Raw genomic sequence first — 20,880 nt, forward strand, 5'->3', positions numbered from 1 at the left:
TTTTTGCAAGCCATAGACACTAGCAAGAGGGAGAGAAAAATGACGGACGCATTAATCTACCACCACATTCAATAAGCCATCTGCCTCCTCGGCAGAGCACTCCGCAGCCTGCCCCACCTAGCAGGACCGCAGTCCCCCACATCCACCACCTGCACCACAGACTACCTCACCTGAGATCCCATAGCCCCCGCACCCACCCCCGCCCACCTCCCATGCCCCCCTGACCCTAGCCCACAACCCCCCCCTTCCAAGACCACCAGTCCCCCGCCACACCCGCCACATACCTCTGACAATCCCACCATCCCCCGACCCTCTTCTCCCCCACCACCTCCCCTGCTGAGTACCCCCCTGATCCGCACCTGGTTCAGGTGATCCCCCCCAGACCCACCCCCCTCCCCTCCTCCCACAGGAGGTGATGAGCCACACACGCCTACATCCTCCTCGCGCCAACAATGGTCCCCCTCCCACACAGCCACCAGCTCATCTGCCCGTGCCACCCGTCACACTTTCCCGAGACACGCACAACTGTTGCCACAAGAGTTCTTCCGCAGTGGCCCATGGTCCTACTTGAGAGTTACGGAGCGCAGAGAGTTCCCACTACCTCTCGAGGTGGGGATTTTCGTGGTTCGCAAGTCAAGGAGGGGCAAGGTCCATCTACTAGCACCACCGGATGGACCAAACTACGCTTTTTTGCCTTCAGTCATCTCACTCAGAGGATTGGAAGACGACACAGATAGAGGAGGAGCTGAAGAGTCAGGTGGCGGACCACACCTCTCAGTGGATGGGAGAGGAAGGACTAGCACTATTTGCATAGCAATGGCCTGGTTGCATGATGGACATTAACTGGTGAGGTGGTGCCGAGGTCCCACACTTGAGCATTATCTTTCAAGCCCCTCCATAGTGGAGAGCTCCGCAGGATGTGATCGAGTGGCCCCTAGCACAGGCGGCCCGTTTCTGCCAGTGTACAAAGTCACAACTCTCAGCATGGCTAATAGATGCATTGATAGTACCACCTGGAGCATCTATCGCCCCTATGGTCCGACCGAGGGCCACCATGGGGGACTGGAGTTCGCCGTCCAAAACGGCGGCAAAGCGTACTTGTATGCCCCATAGTTTTTCCTCCTCATTAGCAGCCTCCACACCGAACAGATGCCTGTTCAGTCAATCACAGGCTTCCCCATGAGCTTATACCTTGCATCCTGGAATGTGAATAGTCTCCACTACAGTGGGGCACGTGGTTTCCAGGAAATTGATTGTTCAGCAAGAGCTGCAGCCCGCCCTTGCCGAACGGATCGACATCTTACTTCTACAAGAGCACAAGCTCACTCCCACCCATGCCCAGCGGGTTGGAAAGGTACTCCCGGGCAACTCGCGCACTTACTGGGAGCACGCTATAGGTACCCACGGCAGGAGTGGAGGCGTATGCACCTCTATTGGCCCGAGTCTTACCACTTATGTACAAGATTACGGGATGATAGTGGCAGGGAGGGTTCTATGGATCAGATTGGATATTGGGAACTCATGCCTTGGAGTCCTCAATGTCTATGCCCCTACAGAGGTTAGGGCATGCAGCAAGTTCTAGGTGGAGATTGCAGATGGACTCCCAGAGGTAGACTCTTGGATCGTTGGAGGAGACTTCAACAACCTGGAGGCTTTGAAGGACCAACAAGGCAAAGGCAAAAACTACCAGGGCATGGCAGGGGAGGAGCAAGAGGCATGGGAGGTCTTTCTACTGGCAGTCGGAGCACGCGATGCCTGGAGAGACCCTGCCTTCCACAGGAGGGAGAGGTCGTTGGACTTCTCTTGGGGATACAGGCAGCTAGGTGGAGTCCTGCTGGAACGGTTGGACAAGTTTTATGTGGGAGAGTGGGGAGGCTCTTGTGGCGGCCAGATTGAGCAGTTGGTAGGCACCACGTTGTCCGATCATTGCCGGTTCTCCTGACACTTGATCCCCCAGCATCTACCCTAGACACACGATCCTATCAAATCCCTGACTTGATCTATAGGAGGGAGGAGGTGATAAGACAAATAGAGCAAATTCGGACTAGGGCAGGAGGGACCAGATCGCAAAGGAGGTTGCAGAGGTCTTAGCCGAGTCGAGCAAAATCTGCCAAGCGCCAGCCATACGGGCCGGCAGCAATGCTGGGAGGAGAGAGCACTCCAGTGGGACCTTGCAGCCATGCAGAGACTATTACAAGAGGCACCATGGGATCCCACCCTCCATGCACAGGAGGTGCATGCGCGAGCAGCCATCGCTGCCCTAGAGGACAAGCGTTCGGAGTTCTCTTTCCGCACCTCAGCAGCCTTCTGGGCGGGGAAGGGGGACATGATGTGCAGGGAGTTCTTCCGGGTGCACTAGCCTCGCACTGCAGGAAAGCAAATACATAGCCTTAGGGATCACTATGGGAGGACTCGTTCTAGCCCAGACAAGGTGATGGAGATTGCCACTGACTACTACAGGCACCTTTTCCAGCAAGAGACAGTCTCAGCTAGAGGACAACGATGTAGACAGCAGGTCTAGGACCACATCCCGTCCCTCATCACAAAGGAGATGGGATGCTCCCTCCTAGCCCCCTTCAGAGAGAAGAAACTAGAGAAGGTTTTCCGTACACAGGATGGGTAGAAATGCTCGGGAGAGGATGGCCTCTCTAAGGCTTTCTTCACTACCTATTGGGAAGAAGTGAAGGATCCCCTACTGATGACCTTCCAGGAAATTTTCACTTCAGGACAGATGCCAGGGAGTCTTTTGGCAGGCCTTATCAGTCTTCTCCCCAAAGGGGGAGATCGGTTGGAGCTTTCCCAGTGGAGACCAATCACCTTATTGTCAGTGGCCTATAAGACACTGGCAAAGATGATTGGTAGACGACTAGGCCCCGTGCTTCCAGACATCATCCATGACACACAGACAGGCTTTGTCCAGGATAGGAGCATCCTAGACAATGTATTTACCTTCTTTGAGGCGACAGAGTGGACTCAGCCCAGTGGGCAAAGACTGGTCGTACTACTCTTGGATTTCAAGAAAGCTTATGACACGGTGGACCGGGATTTCCTAGAGGGCACCATGGTGAGGTTGGGTTTCCCCCAAGTTTGGATCCGCAGGGTCTCTCCACTTTACAGATCGGCCACTAGCAAGGTCCTCATAGGTGGAAGGCGAGGGGAGGAGTTTCAGCTGGAGAGATCAGTCCGACAAGGTTGCTCTTTGGCCCCATACCTATTCCTACTCTTTGCAAAGGCGATGTCTCACTTCCTCAGGTCACGTGTAAGCGGATTACGCGACCTCCGACCTCCAGTGAGAGAGGAGACTGAGTTGTTAGACTCAGAGTATGCAGATGACACAACACTCTACACAAAGAACGATGAGTTGATGTTGGAGAGAGTGATGCTAGCTCTTGAGGTGTTCTGTTCTGCAGCGGGAGCAAAAATCAACTGGCAAAAGTCAGTTGGTTTCCTCACAGACCCGGACTCTAGCACAGAGTGGGGCGTCCACCTGGGATTTAGATGGGTGAGCAGAGGGCCAACCGTCCGGTACCTAGGGTTCCAGGTGGGACTCGACATCACTCCTGCCCAGCAGTTTCTTCCTGTCCTTGATTCTATTCGGAGAAAGCTAACCTACTGGAGCACGGCTCGCCTCTCACTAGCCGGCCGAGCCCTGGTGATCAACCAGGTCCTCCTAGCGACGCCCTGGTACATCGCCTCGTGTTGGTGCTTCTCCTCATCCTGCATAGTGCAGCTTCGCCGCCTAGTGTGGAATTTCCTTTGGTCAAGATCAGATGGCTCCAGGGATTCCAAGGCCAAAGTGGCGTGGGCGACCATCATACGGCATCGGTCAGAGGGAGGGCTTGGGATCATAGACCCAAAGTATCAGAGTATGGCCCTCTTGGGCAAGCTAGTTATCCGCAGCCTCACACCAGGCGGGCAAACCTAGAAAGCCTTATCGCAAGAGGGTCTTCATGATTGTAGACCGAGACTTGGCGAGGAGTGGAGGCCGTCCCTGAGATGGATCTTCACGTCAGCCCAGATCCCCCCCCCCCCAGATCACCTTTTCTACGCAACTTACTCCGCGTGTGGCAAGGCCTCCATAAGGCCCTAATCCAAAGCCCCCCACGCTGCCAGGAGGAGATAGACCATCAGCCGGTGATCTGGAACCCCCAAGTCAAAGATCCGAAAGGGGCACAAATTGGCGAGCGCCCCCACATCCAATGGGCATTGGGAGGTCGGCTCGGCTCATACCATCAGGACATGGCGGGAGGTGTACAGGATGGCGGACGAGGAGGTGATGCAGCGTATATCAGGCTACTAGAGAGAGGAGTGGAGCTGAGGAGAAGGGAGATAGACGTAGTGATACCTCTGGAGTGGCTTGCTCCCCCGATACGAGAGCCGATAGAGCCCAGGGAGGTATGGGCCGCTAGGTTTTCACCAACATGCAGCCCCCTATAGGTGGCAAATAGAGTGGGTAGCGTCCCGCAGGGGAATTTCTTCACCGTTCACGAGGGGGGGCATCTGGCCCTTGACAAAGGGCAGCAGGATGAGGGGATAGCTGCCCTTTCGTGGAGGAGGATTCAGGTCATGGGCCTTCAGGGGAAGACATGGCGACTGGACCCCTATGTTTTCTGGAGGGAGCTCAAGGAGTGGCGCCTTTGGATCTGGAAGAGCAGACCACTTGATGAGCTGGAGTGGAATCCAGGAGAGTGGCTATGGCCGGCCACTGCAGTCGCCAAGAAGCCACCGAGGTTCCTCGAGTACACTGCCAGGATTGGCAGACACGTACTAATGCACGAGAATATGGATTGGGCGCCGTCATGTAGCAGGCATTGGGCGGAGCACAGCATCACGGAGCCTTTTTGACAGACTTTCTGGCGCCGCCTATGGGACAGCTAGAGGCCGAGGAGGGTATCGTATTTTTTATGGCTGGTGGCACATGAAGGCTTGGAGGTGGGAAGTTGGCTTGCCCAGATGCAGGAGGAAGGTTGTAAGCGCTGCACACAGCAACCTCTCGAAACCCGAAAGCACTGCCTTTGATCATGTGAGGAGGCACAACTTATGTGAAGAGGAGCATGCCGCATCCTTCGCCGTATAGCACCTAGCCTTGGATGTATCTCATGGGAAGCTTTCTGCTGGCAGATAGTCAGCCAGGGTCGTCACCTTTTGTATGAGGCCAAGATGCAAGACACAATATTCATTATCGAGGCAGGGTCGTGCGCAGTGGTCGGTTTGGAGGCTCTACCCATCCGCCAGGCACTAGAGCCCACAGCAAACCGCTCTGAGGTATGGGAGATCATAGGGAGTCTTACTGGATGGCATATCTGGAAGGCACGGTGTCAAAAGGCTTTTGGCGGAGAGAGACTTTCAATATAGGCGACCTTAACAGAGCTCTCAACCTCCATCATCCGCTCCCTCCGCGGCCGATGGGATCAGATGCAGGGCGAGTCCAAGGCTCGTCAGGAGCTCCGTTGTCATTTCCTGCACACTTAGGGAAGCCAAGATCTGTTTTTCGTGATGCAGGCAAGCAGCCCCATATGGCGATACAACCCCCCCTCCATGGCTTCTTGCCCCTATCCCCCCAAGACCGCCTTGAGAGGCTTGTAATGATGATGTATTGGTGACTTTGCATCAGCTCCAGCTAGTCTGTTGAGCATGAGCACTCTATTGTAATCAAGTTTTTTGAGTAATATAATCAGCCACATTTTACTTGCAAAAAAAAAAAAGCTTTCTTTGAATCTATGTCAAAGCCCGAGGAAGACTCCGAATGATGAACCTACTTCTACTTCGTGTTCTTGGCCCTCTTGTCCTTGTTCCACTCTCCTGAACCTAAAGTAAGAGCGTTCGTGGAGCTGGATCCACTAGCTCCAACCTGTTTGAGACGCCCATTGTGCTCCAAGACAAGCGGGGATAATTGCTCCCATAAAAGAGTGTCTCAAGTCCTCAATGTAAAAAGGCTAGTTTAGAACGAATTGAGCTTTGGAGATGGTAGATAGGTCAGGAGAATCATTACCATATCCTATGAAAATATAGTCCTTCCGAGGGACACAAGCTCATCCCTCATGTCCTTCAGTTTGTTGCTATGATCCTTCGTGAAAGGAGAATCATCAACAAGGAACATCTGTAGTTTCTTCCGAAGAGTGATCCAATGGACAAATGTCTTCTAGTGCTACAAAGAAGCAAGCTTTTTCCACACTTCTGCTGCTTGTGGCAACCTGTGCACATGCACTAGGACAAAAGCCTATAAGCTCATAAAATGGAAAGATTGGGCTCTCAAGTTGAGCCGATCCCATAGAGCAGCTTGGTCCATAGGCGAACCAATGAGGGGATCCTCCACTGGACAGGGAACCAGAGTGGTAACAAAGTCCCAAAGATCAAAGGTGTCCAATATACACTCCACCTTCCAAGACCAAAGGGAGTAATTAGACCCATCAAGGATGTCTTCTTTGAGTAAGGAAGGTAACACAAGCACTTGAACAGGGGGTGTCATCATGACAATATGTGGGCCAATAGGACAGGCCCCACGAGACATATGGAGAGAAGCAGGAGAGGGAGAAGGGGGCTCCAATATTCTCAATCTAACAAAGGGAGAGCAAGGCCCTGAAGGTCAATCTTCATGCTAATCTTCACGATGATCCAACTGGTAAGACTGCTGATCAAGAGAAGGAAGAAGCTCCTCTTTAGAATCGTCAAAAGCATTGAATTGATAATAATCCATCTCGGTAAACCTACAAAAGACACTAGGAAAATTTGTGTTTTGGTGTTGGGGAGCCCAAAAGGAAAATCAGCTACACCTTGCAAGATGGAGTTGTAGATGTCCCTCACACTTCGTAGAGGGCAACTTATAAGTTTGGGTTAAATACAGGATTTCATAGATGAGGACATGCCACCTAGGAAGGAGTAAAGTATCCAGTTTTTTGAGGTACTCCCAGGCAACTAGTCAGTCCATGTTATGTTATGCACACTCTCATAGGCATTAAAACACAGGTTATAGATTAGAAATGCCCTATTCACTAGCAAAGATGCTACATTTAAGAATGTGGATACATAAGAGTCCCCTACAGACTGTTGTACAAGAGGGTGAGCAGTACAAGCTGGCCTTCTTCACTGGCAGAAACGATATATTTCAGGAAGAGGATTCACAAGGGTCTGCATAGATTGGTGTGCATGAGGGTGAGTAGTACAAGCTCATAGCCCTAGGAATGACACCATCTCTTACCATAGTGCACTTGAGCTTGACCATACACATTTGTGCAGTTTCATGTGCACCCTGTCATTGGACAAAACTTCCTACCTCACATTAGCTTCCTATCCTTCGATTCTGACCATTCAACTTTCTTGGGTCAACATGATCTTGTGCTTGTGCAAGCAATGGTGTACACATCATCCTGCACTCAGCTTGCCGGATGGTGGTGCATCCAAGAATTTGATATAAGACCAGTTTGTTGAGGAACCTTATCTCTAAGCCATCTGATCAGTGTAGGATAGCCAAAGGAGCAGGCCTTTTGACCTGCAAGAAAGACCAAAAAAGAGATAGCATAGCCAAAGGAGCAGGCTTTTCGACCTGTAAGAAATACCAAAAAAGAAAACTACCACTTGAGGAAGCAAGTGGAGAATGGAATCATTCAGATGTTTGTTTATTTTGAAATCCCTCAACAGCTTGTTTTTTTCAGAAAGAGAAGTCTTCAAAACCACTAGATATGATGCAAACACAGACAGTGCGTGCACCTCAGGTTGCTGATTTGTTTATATCTTCAGACTTGATATATTACTTTAACTCATCTACAAGTTTTGCTATATTTCTTCAGTAGCATATCCATTAAATAGTTGAAGAGAGAATCATAATCCAACCAAAACAAGTCCAGCCTAATAGTTCTTATATGCTACTTTTCTCTTCAGTAGCATATCCTCAACTTATACAAAATACCACAGGGTACATGTATGAACTTGTGAAGCAAGAATACACTCTTAATATAAAGCCAAATGTCACCATTCACATGCTCTTGTCAAATATACAAATTGCTACATCCAATATTTATGAAACCACTCACCTGAAATAGCTTCCCCGCACAGTACAGGCTACATTTCTGGCAACACACAGTATTGGCAAAGGGCTGTTTGTCTGTAAAGTTGTGAGAATATTAGCAGCTAAGACATTCAGCAATCACAAGTGTGTTCAAGTGTGTGCACCCAATGGCTTAGATATTCAGCAATTCTGTGCACCTGCATGCACAATGTGTGCTGGTGCACAATGTGTGTCATGCTTTATAAAAAACGTCAGTGCACAAGTGTGTTGTGTGTTGTCTGTCCAGCATAGGCAGCTACATGGTACCTCTGCCTGTGGTGCATAATAAGGAGCAAAAGCCGGCACTACATGCACATTTGACTGATCCCCATCTTCCCAAACTTTGAGACGATCATCAATGACCATTGCCATCTTTGGGTGACAGTTACCATTAGCAAATACAGTCATTAGAGATTTCTTTGAGCCTGTTTCCAATACAGATAAAAGAATAAGATGACCAGTAGCTCACCCACTTCTGTAAAGCATAATTCAGTGAAAAGATTCCTCCTTAGGATACATATTAAGAATAACATTATATTACCCAAGTACATCGCAGGACAAATAACACAGCATCTTAGGACACTCGTCTGAAGACATGAAACTGAACAGATAAGTAATTTACTATTTTATTTCGTTTCATTTAAAACCACTATAGAAAACTTGAACTACAGTCTATATCAGACTTTGATGGATACCAGAGTTAACACAGACAACATAATACGTTATTTTCTCTTTTATTTCCTTTGATTTAAAATCACTACAGAAAACTCAAATTACAGTCTATATAAGAATTTGCTGAATACCAGACTTGACACAGACAACCCGCTCTAACATTTCCCTTGTCTGAATCAATTGTGCTTCAGGATCAAGAAGCCTCCACATTTCATATGCATATTCTTTCTCAGCCATTGTGCAAACAAAGACCTCAAACCGTTTCCGTCCTTTGGCAGTCAAGTAGCTCCGAAGTTCTTCCCATGCTGGGCGTAACCTTACCAAAACACTGGTATCCCGAACCTACAAATTGAAGAGTCGGTTTGCCAAATGCTTGTCAGTGATTCTAATTCCGCTGATATTTAAGCAAGTCATTAACACGGTAGCATATCTTTCTGAGTCACGATGCATTCCAAAGATCCTGGTTCAAGCTTGAAAAGAAAGCCAGTGACGTCCAATAGGTGTGTGAAGAACTCACATTTGGATTTATACGAGTAAAAATCATGTTGCGATCCTGCAGTCTAACAACTGGGCGCATGAGGGGAAGACCACCTTCAGAAAGGGGAGGTACAACTTCAGCTTGTGCATTCACATATTTTTCCACAGTATTGTCCCACACATGATCCTCTTCAATAAACTGCTTCAGCAAGACTCTATCTTGCATGTAACGCTTTAATTCTGAGGACATGCCTGAAAGTTTCTGTGAGTCTGTCTCAACTTTGATTTTGGATCCAAGCGCATCAATGCGATCTTCAAATGAGCGCAGCGTATTTGCAACAACCAAAGTTTCATCAAGATCAAAAACAAGAGCCAGACACCTCAGATTGAGCATGGTCAAGCACGAGCTATACAATCTTGGCATTATTGCAAATCCCCAGAAGCATGGACACTGCTTTTTGCTCCCATTCATTGGCACCAAGTGAAGTTCAGTCTTTTCAGACATGGGAATCACAGCTGTCTGCAGTTACAACCATAAAGAATCTATATCAATCCATTCAGGTATGCAAATGAGATTCATGTGGGATAATAAGTGAAGCTCAATCTTTTCAGAAATAGGAAGCATAGCTATTTGCACTTATAACAATGACAATTTTATACATCAGCACAATAGCATGCCACATACAAGATGTACCAAAGATGATCAATAATCAAACTTATGGCTCTCTACATGGTAATCTTCTGCAGCAGGGAATCAGAGAAGTAGCTTCATCTTTGTTAGCTATAACTCAGAACAGTCTACACACTACACTCACAGGTCAACTTCGTAGAAACCTATCCTTAGCTCTACATCCCTGGTGTGTGTAAATTTGAATACCAATATGCATGTCATCACCCCATGAGACTACTTAAGAGGTTATGTGTTAAGCAGTACATCATCAAGATGCAATGTAGAGCAATAGAGCATCATGCCATAGACTACTGACCATTAAGAGGTAATGTATTATGCAATACAACATAAGAATACCAACGTATAAATCCTTGTTAGCTGAGATTATGTGTGTCAATGTCAATACCACTCCACAACTGGGGATATTCTCCCCTCCCTCAAAAGTTTTAGCTTTTCCTCTAAAATGCATATAATATTTGACGCCATAGCTCATTATGAAAGTGGTGTTCATCTTGCTCTTTATCAATCTGCATATACCACACAGACTTGACACTACCAATTTGATACAAGCCAAAAGATCTTTCAAGTCAACCGCATGATAATCAGCATCACCTGCATCAGCTTTCAATGACTCAATCGTGAGACTCAACATGTCAATAAATGGGCTCACCCCATGACTGCATCATGTATCTCAACTATGAAGTTTGATAGTGAATGATCGAAGATGCCTAGTATGTGCCAATTGGAGGTGGCGGCTGATTGTGCTTTGATCCTGCTCATTTGAATCCTCCTCCCCAGCTTGATCATGTAGCCAAAGAAGGCCACATTGCATGGCCTATCAAGGAATGAATCCCTCCACATCCACTCTCTTGGATCCAATTGTAATCTTTGAAGGGACCTCCTCAAATAAGTGCAATGTCTCCATCCATTAGGCAATCTTGCATTGTAAAATGCTCAAGAAGTTGTCCAACATGTTAAGCATGCATTACATATTAAATCTTCATTAGCTCTTTAAAACAGCCCCAAAACCCATGACTTACCAAAGTTTCTATGTCAAATAAGCCAAAACCCTAATTTTGGGAGGATCCACATCTATAAATAGGAGGCTGCCTAGTCACTCTGCTCATCCTCCTTTTGTAAGTTCCAACCATCAGCCCACGCCATCCAATGGCTGTCCAGCCCTCGTGACTGCAAAGAGCATTTGGCGACCTCTTTGCTGCTGTATTTTCCGTCTTGCTGCTGACATCAGCAGTTGCATTGTCTCCAGCTCTGTTGCTGCCTATGTTTTCAGCATCTGCTGCAGGGCAACAGGCTGCACATACTCTTCCTTGCACTAGACAAATTCCACCACAGTCTACAATACCGGAACTGCCTATTCCTACTGCCACCCTGATCAGCCAAGTGCTGATACAGCTGTGTTTTTGTACAAGCCTGGTCATAGAACTGCTACCCTGATTTTGGAGGTCTCCGTCTGCTCATCTCATCTCTGATAGATGGTTAACGCCCTTAGGATCTATCTCCATGGACGTTATTCTCCGACTACTCCCTCAGCTCGCCCCCATGCGAGTCATCAGTTGATGGACAACTCTGCCTTTGAGCATCTTGAACACTCTTTCATTCATTTACAACATTCATTCATTACTTCAGAGTTATCTTTCTTCTCTATTTGTGTTTTTGCATTAGTGTTGCTGTGTTTTTGTATGAGTTATTGTATTTTAGTCATGTTTATACATTATGTGTTTTCTTTGTGCAAACCTGAGCATGTCTTCACATAGTATCAAAGCCGGTGCTCTTCTAAAGAGTAGCCCTCCTAACTATCATGGAGGCTTTGTTTGTGCAAGATACATGGGTGACACATAACCAATTCACAATGTTTCAGACTCCTAGTTGTGACGCTACAATGCCCTTGCTGGTTTCTCCACTGCAAGAGACCCTATAACCAATTCACAATGTCTCAGACTCCCTCCTCCTAGGAAGCATATAAATGTGGGGAAGAACATGAGAATGACAATACTTTGAACTTAACCAAATCGATCAATTATCACCATGAAAATTAGGGGAGAGAGAGAGAGAGAGAGAGAGAGAGAGAGAGAGAGGTCGACACCACGTAGAGAAGGGAACTAGTCCCTTTCCCTTTACAAAAATTTATTGCAACAAACCACGAGTACGGAGTGGGATCCCCTTTGCAAGAATTTATTGAAACAAACCGCGAGCACAGAGTATCTAAACCATATTCAAAAATGTTAATTTGCTGCAATTCTGAAAATTAGGGTTTTGAAACCATAATTTTTGCAAACTCCAAGCAACAAGCTGATTTTCTTCTTTGGGGCTTTGATTAGATCAAGCTAAGTAGAAAGTACTTCTTGGATGATAGACAAATAGGAAAGTACAAAGCATGTGGCTGAAAGCTTATTCGAAGTGAAGTTATTCCAAATAAAAAGAGAGATCTCCAATAGATAGGTGTGGGGCTTAGGTGCTCAAAAGTGAAAAATAGAGGTAGCAAATAAAAAGTGTTTGCTGAAAATGACAAATGTAGGGACACTTGTCTCTTCAAAATGACATATATCCTATTCTAGATACCACATGTCACTTTTCTAGATAAAGAAGCTTCCAAACCTTCTACTCTAAAAATCTCTCAAACAATTAAGAATTTGAGATAGCTACTAAAGACATAATTATTCCTTGTGAAATTCCAAAGCCTTTGATCCAAATAGAATTTCCATTTGAGCAACTTTCAAAAATAGTAACCTTCTAAATTTTAAGAGTTGCAAAATTTAGCTTCTATAGAAGCTTCATTATATAGGTTCACCGGTTCATGGTTTGTTTCTTTGATCATAAGCATCTAGTTTCACTTTTTGAAACCGCTCATTATATGGGCTTCTTGTCAATGTGACTATTTGAGTGTAAAAGTCTTAGTCATCTGAGAGCTTTCTAGTAAATCTGACTGCCCAACTAAATTTTAATTTCTCTTGGGCATCTCATCAATCACGACCCAAGTATAATTATAGAGCATTCTGACCATTGGCCACCCCTAAATAGAAAAATGAACATTTAATCATATTTTGAAACACTACACACCAAAAGTTATCTTGAATGTTGTTTTATGAATATATTGAGGAGCAATCCTTCTCTTGGGGTAGCCACTCTTCAAGTCAATCCGGATCCATCCAATCTATCCAAGATATCATCAATTCTTGGAATGAAAAATCTATTCTAAATTGTAATTTTGTTAAGGGCCCTATAGTCCACACGCATACGCCAAGATTCATCTTTCTTTTGTACTAAGAGAATTGGAGAGCAAAAAGCTGAGGAACTAGGTCTGATTAGACCCTTCTCCGAGAGCTCATTCACTTGCTTCATAATCTCCTATTGTTGTGTTGGACTCACATGATAGGGTGGCCTATTTGGAAGTGAGCTATCAAGAATGAGATTAATGTGATCTTCTAGCCTCTCTGGTGGTAACTCGTCAAGTAAAGTATCTGCAAAAAAAATCTTCATACTCCTTTAAGAAACTTACTTTATCATTATTTATATCTAAGATAAACTCTTTAATTCTAGACTCTTTGTTAGAATCTTTGACAAAAACAAGTACGAGAAAATAGACTTTTTCATTGCTTCACAAATTTGTACATGGGATAAAATAGAAATAGAGTTTTCTTTCACTCCCATATCATAAGATACATTTTTATCCTTGAAAGGGAATCTAAACTTATTTCAATTTCAATCAATGGCTGGATCTATTCTCCTATGCCAAGATATTCCTAATACAACATAACAATGGTCACGATCTTCCATGACAAAACTCTCATAATCTACATAGTCTCCTATCTCAATTCGTAGTTTCCCAAGAATGAGAGTAACTTCAAACTCCATTCCTTGAAAAGTAACACCTAACATTTTTGGTATTCCAAACCTCTCCTTTAGTAGATATAGAGCTTCAACAATCTATGGATGGATATAATGATATGTAGCCCTTGTATCAAAATGAACGAGAACATGTGGATTAGCAATCTTACCCCAAGCCATAAAAAGCTTTATTTTCTCTGACAGAGTTTCATCATGTTGCAAGGATTCCTTATGTGCAACATTTGCTTAAGATGTCTTTTGGGGCTGGTTTTCCTTCTTTGCCTTATTAAAACATTGACCAGCCATGTGTCCTTTTTCTCCACAAGAGAAACATCATCCTTCTCTTATATATTCAGCTAACTATTGATATATTAGCTTCTTTTTTTATAGCAAAGATAATGTACCTCCATCCTTATGCTTTGGTTCTTGTTTATCTAACTTCTTTTGGTCAAACATCTTGGTCTTCTTCCTTTGCGGTTCTTATTTTGAGGCTTTACCAAGCATCCATGGCATATGCAACCCTTCAGCTTCTAAGGCCACATCTTGGGTTGCTTCCAAAGTATCACGGATTGTCATCTTGACAACTCATCGTACCGTCAGATGTAATCCATGGATAAACTTTCTCATCTCCAAATTGAAAGAAACTTCGTTGAGAGATGTAAATTTAAGAGAAACAATTACAAACTTGTTGACATATGTTTCAACATTGTCTCCATGGCTTTGCTTCAACTCATTCCATTCTTGTTGCACATTGGCTTTCAATGGATGAAAGCAGAAACTTCTTGTTGAGCATCTCCTTAAACTCTTTCCAAGACTTAGGTTCCTTTCCCTCTTGAACAACTTTGAGCCACCAATTAAAGTAGTATCCTTCAGATGTATTTTAACCATCCTAATTCCTATTTTTTTAATGTATAACCTTCACCACCAAAAGCAACATCAAATTATTTAGTAAAAGACACGGCTTTCTCAAAATCTCTCTTACCATAGAAAACATCAAACTTGACGCTCTTCTCTCCAAGCTTGAAATCTCTTTTAGCATCATTATCCTTTGCTAAAAGCATCTGCGGAGATTCAGCTACCATGGAAATAGTTGGTTCTTTGGCTTTCTCCTTGCTCTTCTCCATGGAGGAATTCTTGGGACAAGAGAAGGCAAGTTATGTATGACGAGACTTTGAAGTCACTACTTACGTGGATCCTCAAATGATAGGTGATGTGTTACCTTTCATAAACTTAGTTGCATCAATAACTTTGATACCTTCAATGCTGAGATAGACCTTCACAACCATAATACCATCCATCTCAAGAGCCTTCTCGGTAAGAAAAACTTCAAAGACCTTTGCTTCAGCTCGTGCTTTAGCCCTTCTCTCCATCAAAGCTTGAATTTTTGGATCAGCTTCCAGCTCCTCGTATCTTTGTATCTTCTCATAATCAAAGAAGCATACAAATACAGAGTGTTGATAGCCTTCCCATTATTCACCAAAATTCTCCTCTTTGCCTCTTGACATGGTGAGAAAGTTGGACCCAAAGATCTTGTCACCTAGAAAAGTTCCTACAAAGAAAAAGTCCTTGCTCTAATACCAATGTAAGCACAAGGAACAACATGAAAAGTGACAATACTTTGAACTTAACTAGCAAGATCAATTATTACCATGAAAATTAGAAGAGAGAGAAAGAGAGAGAGAGAGAGAGAGAGAGAGAAGAGTTTAGGCCTAGTTGAGAGGAAAACCGACCTCTCTCCCTTCACAAGAGTTTATTGAAACAAACCATGGGCACAATGCCTGAACCATATATAAAATGACTAATTTGCTGCAATCCTGAAAATTAGAGTTTTGAAACCCTAATTTCTGCAAACTCCGAGCAGCAAGCTGATTTTCTTCTTTAGTGCATGGATTAGATCAAGCTAAGTAGAAAGTGCTTCTTGGATGAGCGAGAGATAGGAGAGCACAAAGGATGTGGCTGAAATTTCAAAAAAGAGAGACCTCCAATATATAGGTGTGGGGCTTGATGATCAAAAGTGGAAAGTAGAGACTACAAATGACAAGTATTTGCTGAAAATGACCAGTGTAGGGACACTTATCTCTTCAAAATGGCACATGTCACTTTTCTAGAGAAAAAAGCTTCCAAACCTTCTGCTCTTGTAAAATTCCAAAACCTTTGATCCAAACGGAACTTGCATTTGAGCAATCTCCAAAAATAGTAACATCCTAAATTTTAGGAGTCACCAAATTTAGCTTTTGAAGAGTTTTATTACATAAGTTCACCGGTTCATGGTTTGTTTCTTTGATCATAAGCATCTGGTTTCACTTTCTAAAACCACTCATTATATGGGCTTCTAGTCAATGTGACTACCTCAGTGTAAAAGTCCTGGTCATCTGAGCTTTCTGGTCAATCTGACCGCCCGACTAAACTTTTAATTTCTCTTGGGCATCTCATCAATGATGACCCAAGTATAACTTGAAAGGTGAGAAGGATCGAAGCTTGCATGGGAGAGCTATGGTGAGAGAGCAAAAGAGAGAAAGACTCATAATGTGAAAACTTCAACAATCACAATGTGTGACCAACCTTCCCTTTATTCATCTGTCACTAAAAGAATAAAAAATAAAGTGACGGTGACAGGCGCCCCCACCTGCAATATGTAGGCGCGGGTACTGTCAGTGTAGTAATGCACGAGCGGCTAGGCGGAGGCGCCTTTACCCCCAATAACCTCCCACTTAAAGGCGAATCTACCCCAATGAGAAGTAAAAAAGAAAAAGAAATGATAGTACAACACGTACACATGTACAACAAGATGAGGAAAGACGTCATCTCATCCTACGCCCACCAATCTCCTAAGAAAGACAAAGCGCTCCATAGAGAGACTTTTGGTGAGCAGATCTGCAGGATTCTGGTCAGTCGAGATCTTGACAAGGTCAACAGACTTGTCCGCAACAACCCCATGTATGAAGTGATACCTCACCTCAATGTATTTCATCTTCGCATGGAAGACCGGATTCTTAGCTAACTGAATAGCACTCATAGAATCTGAATGCAGTGTAGGGATAGCATCAATACCAAGGTCATGAACCAAACGGCCTAACCATATGGTCTCCTTACAAGCCTCACTGGCTGCAACATACTCCGCCTCAGTGGTGGAAAGAGCCGTACACTTCTGCAGCCTGGACATCCAAGAGACAGCACCTCCGGCATAGATGAACACATAGCCAAAAGTGGACTTCCTACTATCTGCATGTCCTGCATAATCAGAGTCAGTGTACCCCACGACTCATGTATCCTGGTTGCCGTAGCATATGCACATATTTGCAGTGCCCTTCAAGTACCTCATGATACCCTTCACGGCATCCCAATGCTTCTTACCAAGTGTAGCCGTATAGCGTGCCACAACAACTGCAAAGGCAATATTTGGATGAGTGGCTATCATGGCATGCATAAGACTGCCCACTATGGATGCATAGGGAATCTTGGCCATCTCGGTTCTCTGCTCATCTGTTTGTGGACAATTGGCCTATGATATCTTCACATAAGAAGGCAATGGATAGCCAATAAGCTTCACATCCTACATGCGGAGATGCTCAAGGACTTTATAAATGTACTCTCTCTGTGACAAGTAGAGAAGTCCCTAATGCATGTCGCGTCTAATGCGCATACCAAGTATGTGAGAGGCATATCCCAAATCCTTCATCTCAAAGCTCTTCTTGAGCTGAGCCTTAAGAGCATCTAGCTTATCATGAGCTTTCCCTGCCAATAGCATTTATCCACATAGAGTACCAAAATAAGCAAAGATCCATCACAGGCTTTCTTCCTGTACAAACACGAATCCATAGTACTAAGGCTGTAGCCCTATGAATGCATAAAAGCATTGAACTTATGGTATCATTCCCTAGGTGTCTGCTTCAAGACATAAAAACTTTTCTTCAACCTGCACACTAGGTGCTCCCTGCCAGGCCCTGAAAGCCCTTAGGCTGCTCCATGTAAATCTCATCATGCAAATCCCTATGTAAAAATGCCGTCTTGACATCCATCTGATACAAGTCCAAGTCAAGCTGCACGACTAAGGCCAAAACCAAGTGGAGGGAGGTCATCTTAACCACAGGAGAAAAGACTTTATCAAAGTCAACTCCATGCTCTTGTTTAAAACCCTCAGCAACAAGTCTTGCCTTATAAGCAGGCTTGGGGTGTCCAGGGGTACTCTTCAACTTGTACACCCATTTGAATGGCAGAGCCTTCTTGCCATTAGGTAAGGAAACCAAATCCCAAGTCTCATTCTTATACAAGGAGTCTATCTCAAACTGCATATCCCTCTCCCAAGAGTGACTGTCACCCTTACACATAGCCTCATCATAAGTGAAAGACTCTTCTGCATCTATAACCAAGACATAATACACCGAAGGCTGAAATCTATCACGGGAGCGTCTATCTCTAGTAGAACATCGCACTGCAAGCTTTGATGCCTGCCCAACATTCTGTTCAACACCCTAGCCATGAGTACTTGCTACTGTTGCAGGCTGTCTAGCTGGCTATATGGGAGCTCCTGGCTCCTCTTGAAATATAACCCTACGTATCTTCACTATCTTCTCAGGCTGCCTATGCATCTTATCTTCATGGAAGACTACATCATGGCTGCGGATGACTTTCCGCACCTGCGGATCCCATAGATGGTAACCCATCTCTCTTACATCTCCATAGCCAAGGAATATGCATTTAACATTCTTAGAATCCAGCTTGTTACGCTTGTCCTTGGGCACATGGCAAAATGCCTCACATCCAAAGACACATAAATGTGCATAAGAGGGAGGCTTTCCTATCCATACCTGCTCTGCAACCTGAAAATCAATGGCACTACAGGGCGATCTATTAATGATATGCACGGCAGTCGTAACTGCCTCAACCCAAAAGTGCTAGGATAGGCCTGCATGGCTAAGCATACTGCAAACCCTCTCTTGGATGGTCCTATTCATCTGCTCAACCCTACCATTCTGGGGAGGGGTATAGGGGGCGGTCAACTGACACTTGATACCCCTCATCACATAACTGTTCAAAAACACGTGAGACATACTCACCCCCATTATATGTCCTTAGGCATTTCAGCCTATGCCCAGACTGGTTTTCTGCCAAAGCAAGCCATCTCTGAAAAACTGCCAATACATTGAACTTCTACTTTATGGAATAAGCCCATACTTTACGTAAAAAATCATCTATGAAAATAACAAAATACTTCGTACCACCCATAGACTGACAAGGCATAGGCCCACAGACATCAAAATGAACCAAAGCCAAGGGCTCACTCATGCGTGACATACCAGACTTCTTATGCATAGACCTCATCTGCCTACCATAAAGACAATGATCACAAGAATCAAAATAAGAATAGTCAAGGGGCACTAAGTACTGCAAACCAGAAAGCATTTTCATTCCCTTAACAGACATGTGCCCCAAACGGGCATGCCAAAGAGATACATGAGGTAAAGACCCTGCAAACAAAGCATGATTAACTGTAGATCCAGAAACAACTAAAGGGTAGAGGTTGCCAGTCTTGGCACCTCTCGCAAGCACAAGCCTGCCACGAGTAATCTTCCATGCAGAGTCTCCAAAAGATATATGATATCCTACATCATCAAGTATCCAGCAGACATGAGACTGCGTGCCAATGCGGGTACATGGAGTACATTGTGCATAACAAAACTGCTGCCAGAAGGAAACTACAGCCTAATATCTCCAATGCCGACAATCTCAAGAGACCTGTCATCACTCGAGCGCACAAAACCCGAAATAGAACGGTATGAATGGAACCACTCTCGGCAAGGTGTCACATGAAAGGACGCACCTAAGTCCAAGAGCCAACACTGTGCATACATAGAGTGTATCTCTGTCATCTGCGAAGCACTAGATAAAGCTGCTACAAGGATATAATCCCCATCACTATCCTCGAGCTACATAACATTAATCTCTTCAATTTTAACACTTGACATAGCAGGTACTATGCTGCGATCAAAAGACTTTTCCTACACTTTCTTTTTTCCCATGTCTTTACGTAATTCATGACACTATTCGCTTGTGTGGCCTTTCTTCCCACAATGATGACAAGTCAAATTGGCATTTCTCCCACGAGATAGCTTCAAAGTAGTGGCAGACATAGTTGCCTCCGTACATGGTACGGAATAGTCCGTACAGTACGATTTCGTACTTTAAAACTGGCCTCTTTCAGTCACTTGGCCTGCGCGTCCTTATTCCACATTTCCTATGCCCCCGCGTCTCGTGTTTCGCACTTTTCCTGCACTGTTGCGCTTTTTGGGGGGGTGGGAAACCTTGGATACCTCACCCCACCCCCCTTTTCCAAATTCCAACCATGCAAAACTTAAAAGGTGCTCCTCTTTGGATTCCTTCCAAACTCCAGCTTGCAGCCCTCTCTTTGGATTTCTTCTCTCTTTAGACTTTGGCTATTTGAACTTTGAACTTTGATCCTTCTCTCATCTACAAAAGGTGCTCCTCTCCTCCATGCTTCCATACCAATTCAGCAAGCACTTACAAGTTACCATTCTCATCTTCCTCTTTCCCGCACCCTATCGAAGCATTTGCCATTCTCAAATCTCATCTCCCATCCCCTCGGGCCTCTATCCCGCACCCTATTAAAGCATTTGCCATTCTCATCTCCCATTCCCTCTCTCTCACTCTTGCTCTTTCAACTTTACCCCACAACTTTACCCCAACCCTCGGGCCTCTCGAGTCTCCCTCCCTTTCAACTTTCAAGACTTAAGTTTCAAAAGTCGAGACTCAAGCATCTCTCTCTCTCTCTCTCTCTCTCTTTCTCTCTCTCTCTCTCTCTCTCTCTGTGGCCTCTTTATTCATCATCGGCACCATGACTCGTGAGAAGCACAAGGCCTTCAATTTGCATGTGATCCATGTGGAGAGGGACACAAAGAAGTCCAACTCCCACCATTGGACATGCAAGTATTATGGGAAGCGCTATACAAGTGGTGCAACTCAGCTTCTCCAACATCTTTCCAAGACGGAGGGCCAAGTTGCTCCATGCAAGGAGATCCCTCAAAACATTGAGGAGGAGATTCTCGCCAAGATGAGAGGGGGATCCACAAGAAGAGAAGGAAGTGGCTTATCGGCACCAACTCCTATGCCTACTAACGAGGAAGCATCCAATGTGGGTGTATCTTCAACCGAT

At 45.0% G+C, this 20,880-nt stretch overlaps 1 protein-coding gene across 1 annotated transcript in view; it reads right to left on the minus strand.

Annotated features, from left to right (window-relative positions):
* LOC148014071 (RNA polymerase II C-terminal domain phosphatase-like 2) overlaps positions 1-20,880 on the minus strand; it is a 195,344-nt gene that overhangs the window by 160,330 nt on the left and 14,134 nt on the right. Inside the window, exons 2-5 of the mRNA XM_087666325.1 lie at positions 9,234-9,713; positions 8,848-9,058; positions 8,312-8,469; positions 8,031-8,101 (exon numbers count right to left, since the gene is read on the minus strand). Of these exons, the coding sequence (XP_087522451.1) occupies positions 8,031-8,101; positions 8,312-8,469; positions 8,848-9,058; positions 9,234-9,713 (920 nt within the window). The remainder of the gene's footprint in view (positions 1-8,030; positions 8,102-8,311; positions 8,470-8,847; positions 9,059-9,233; positions 9,714-20,880) is intronic.

Source organism: Lygodium microphyllum, chromosome 25, assembly GCF_053477565.2.
Source record: "Lygodium microphyllum isolate KBCC chromosome 25, Lygodium_microphyllum_v1.1.10, whole genome shotgun sequence".
NCBI classification, from domain to species: Eukaryota; Viridiplantae; Streptophyta; class Polypodiopsida; order Schizaeales; family Lygodiaceae; genus Lygodium; species Lygodium microphyllum.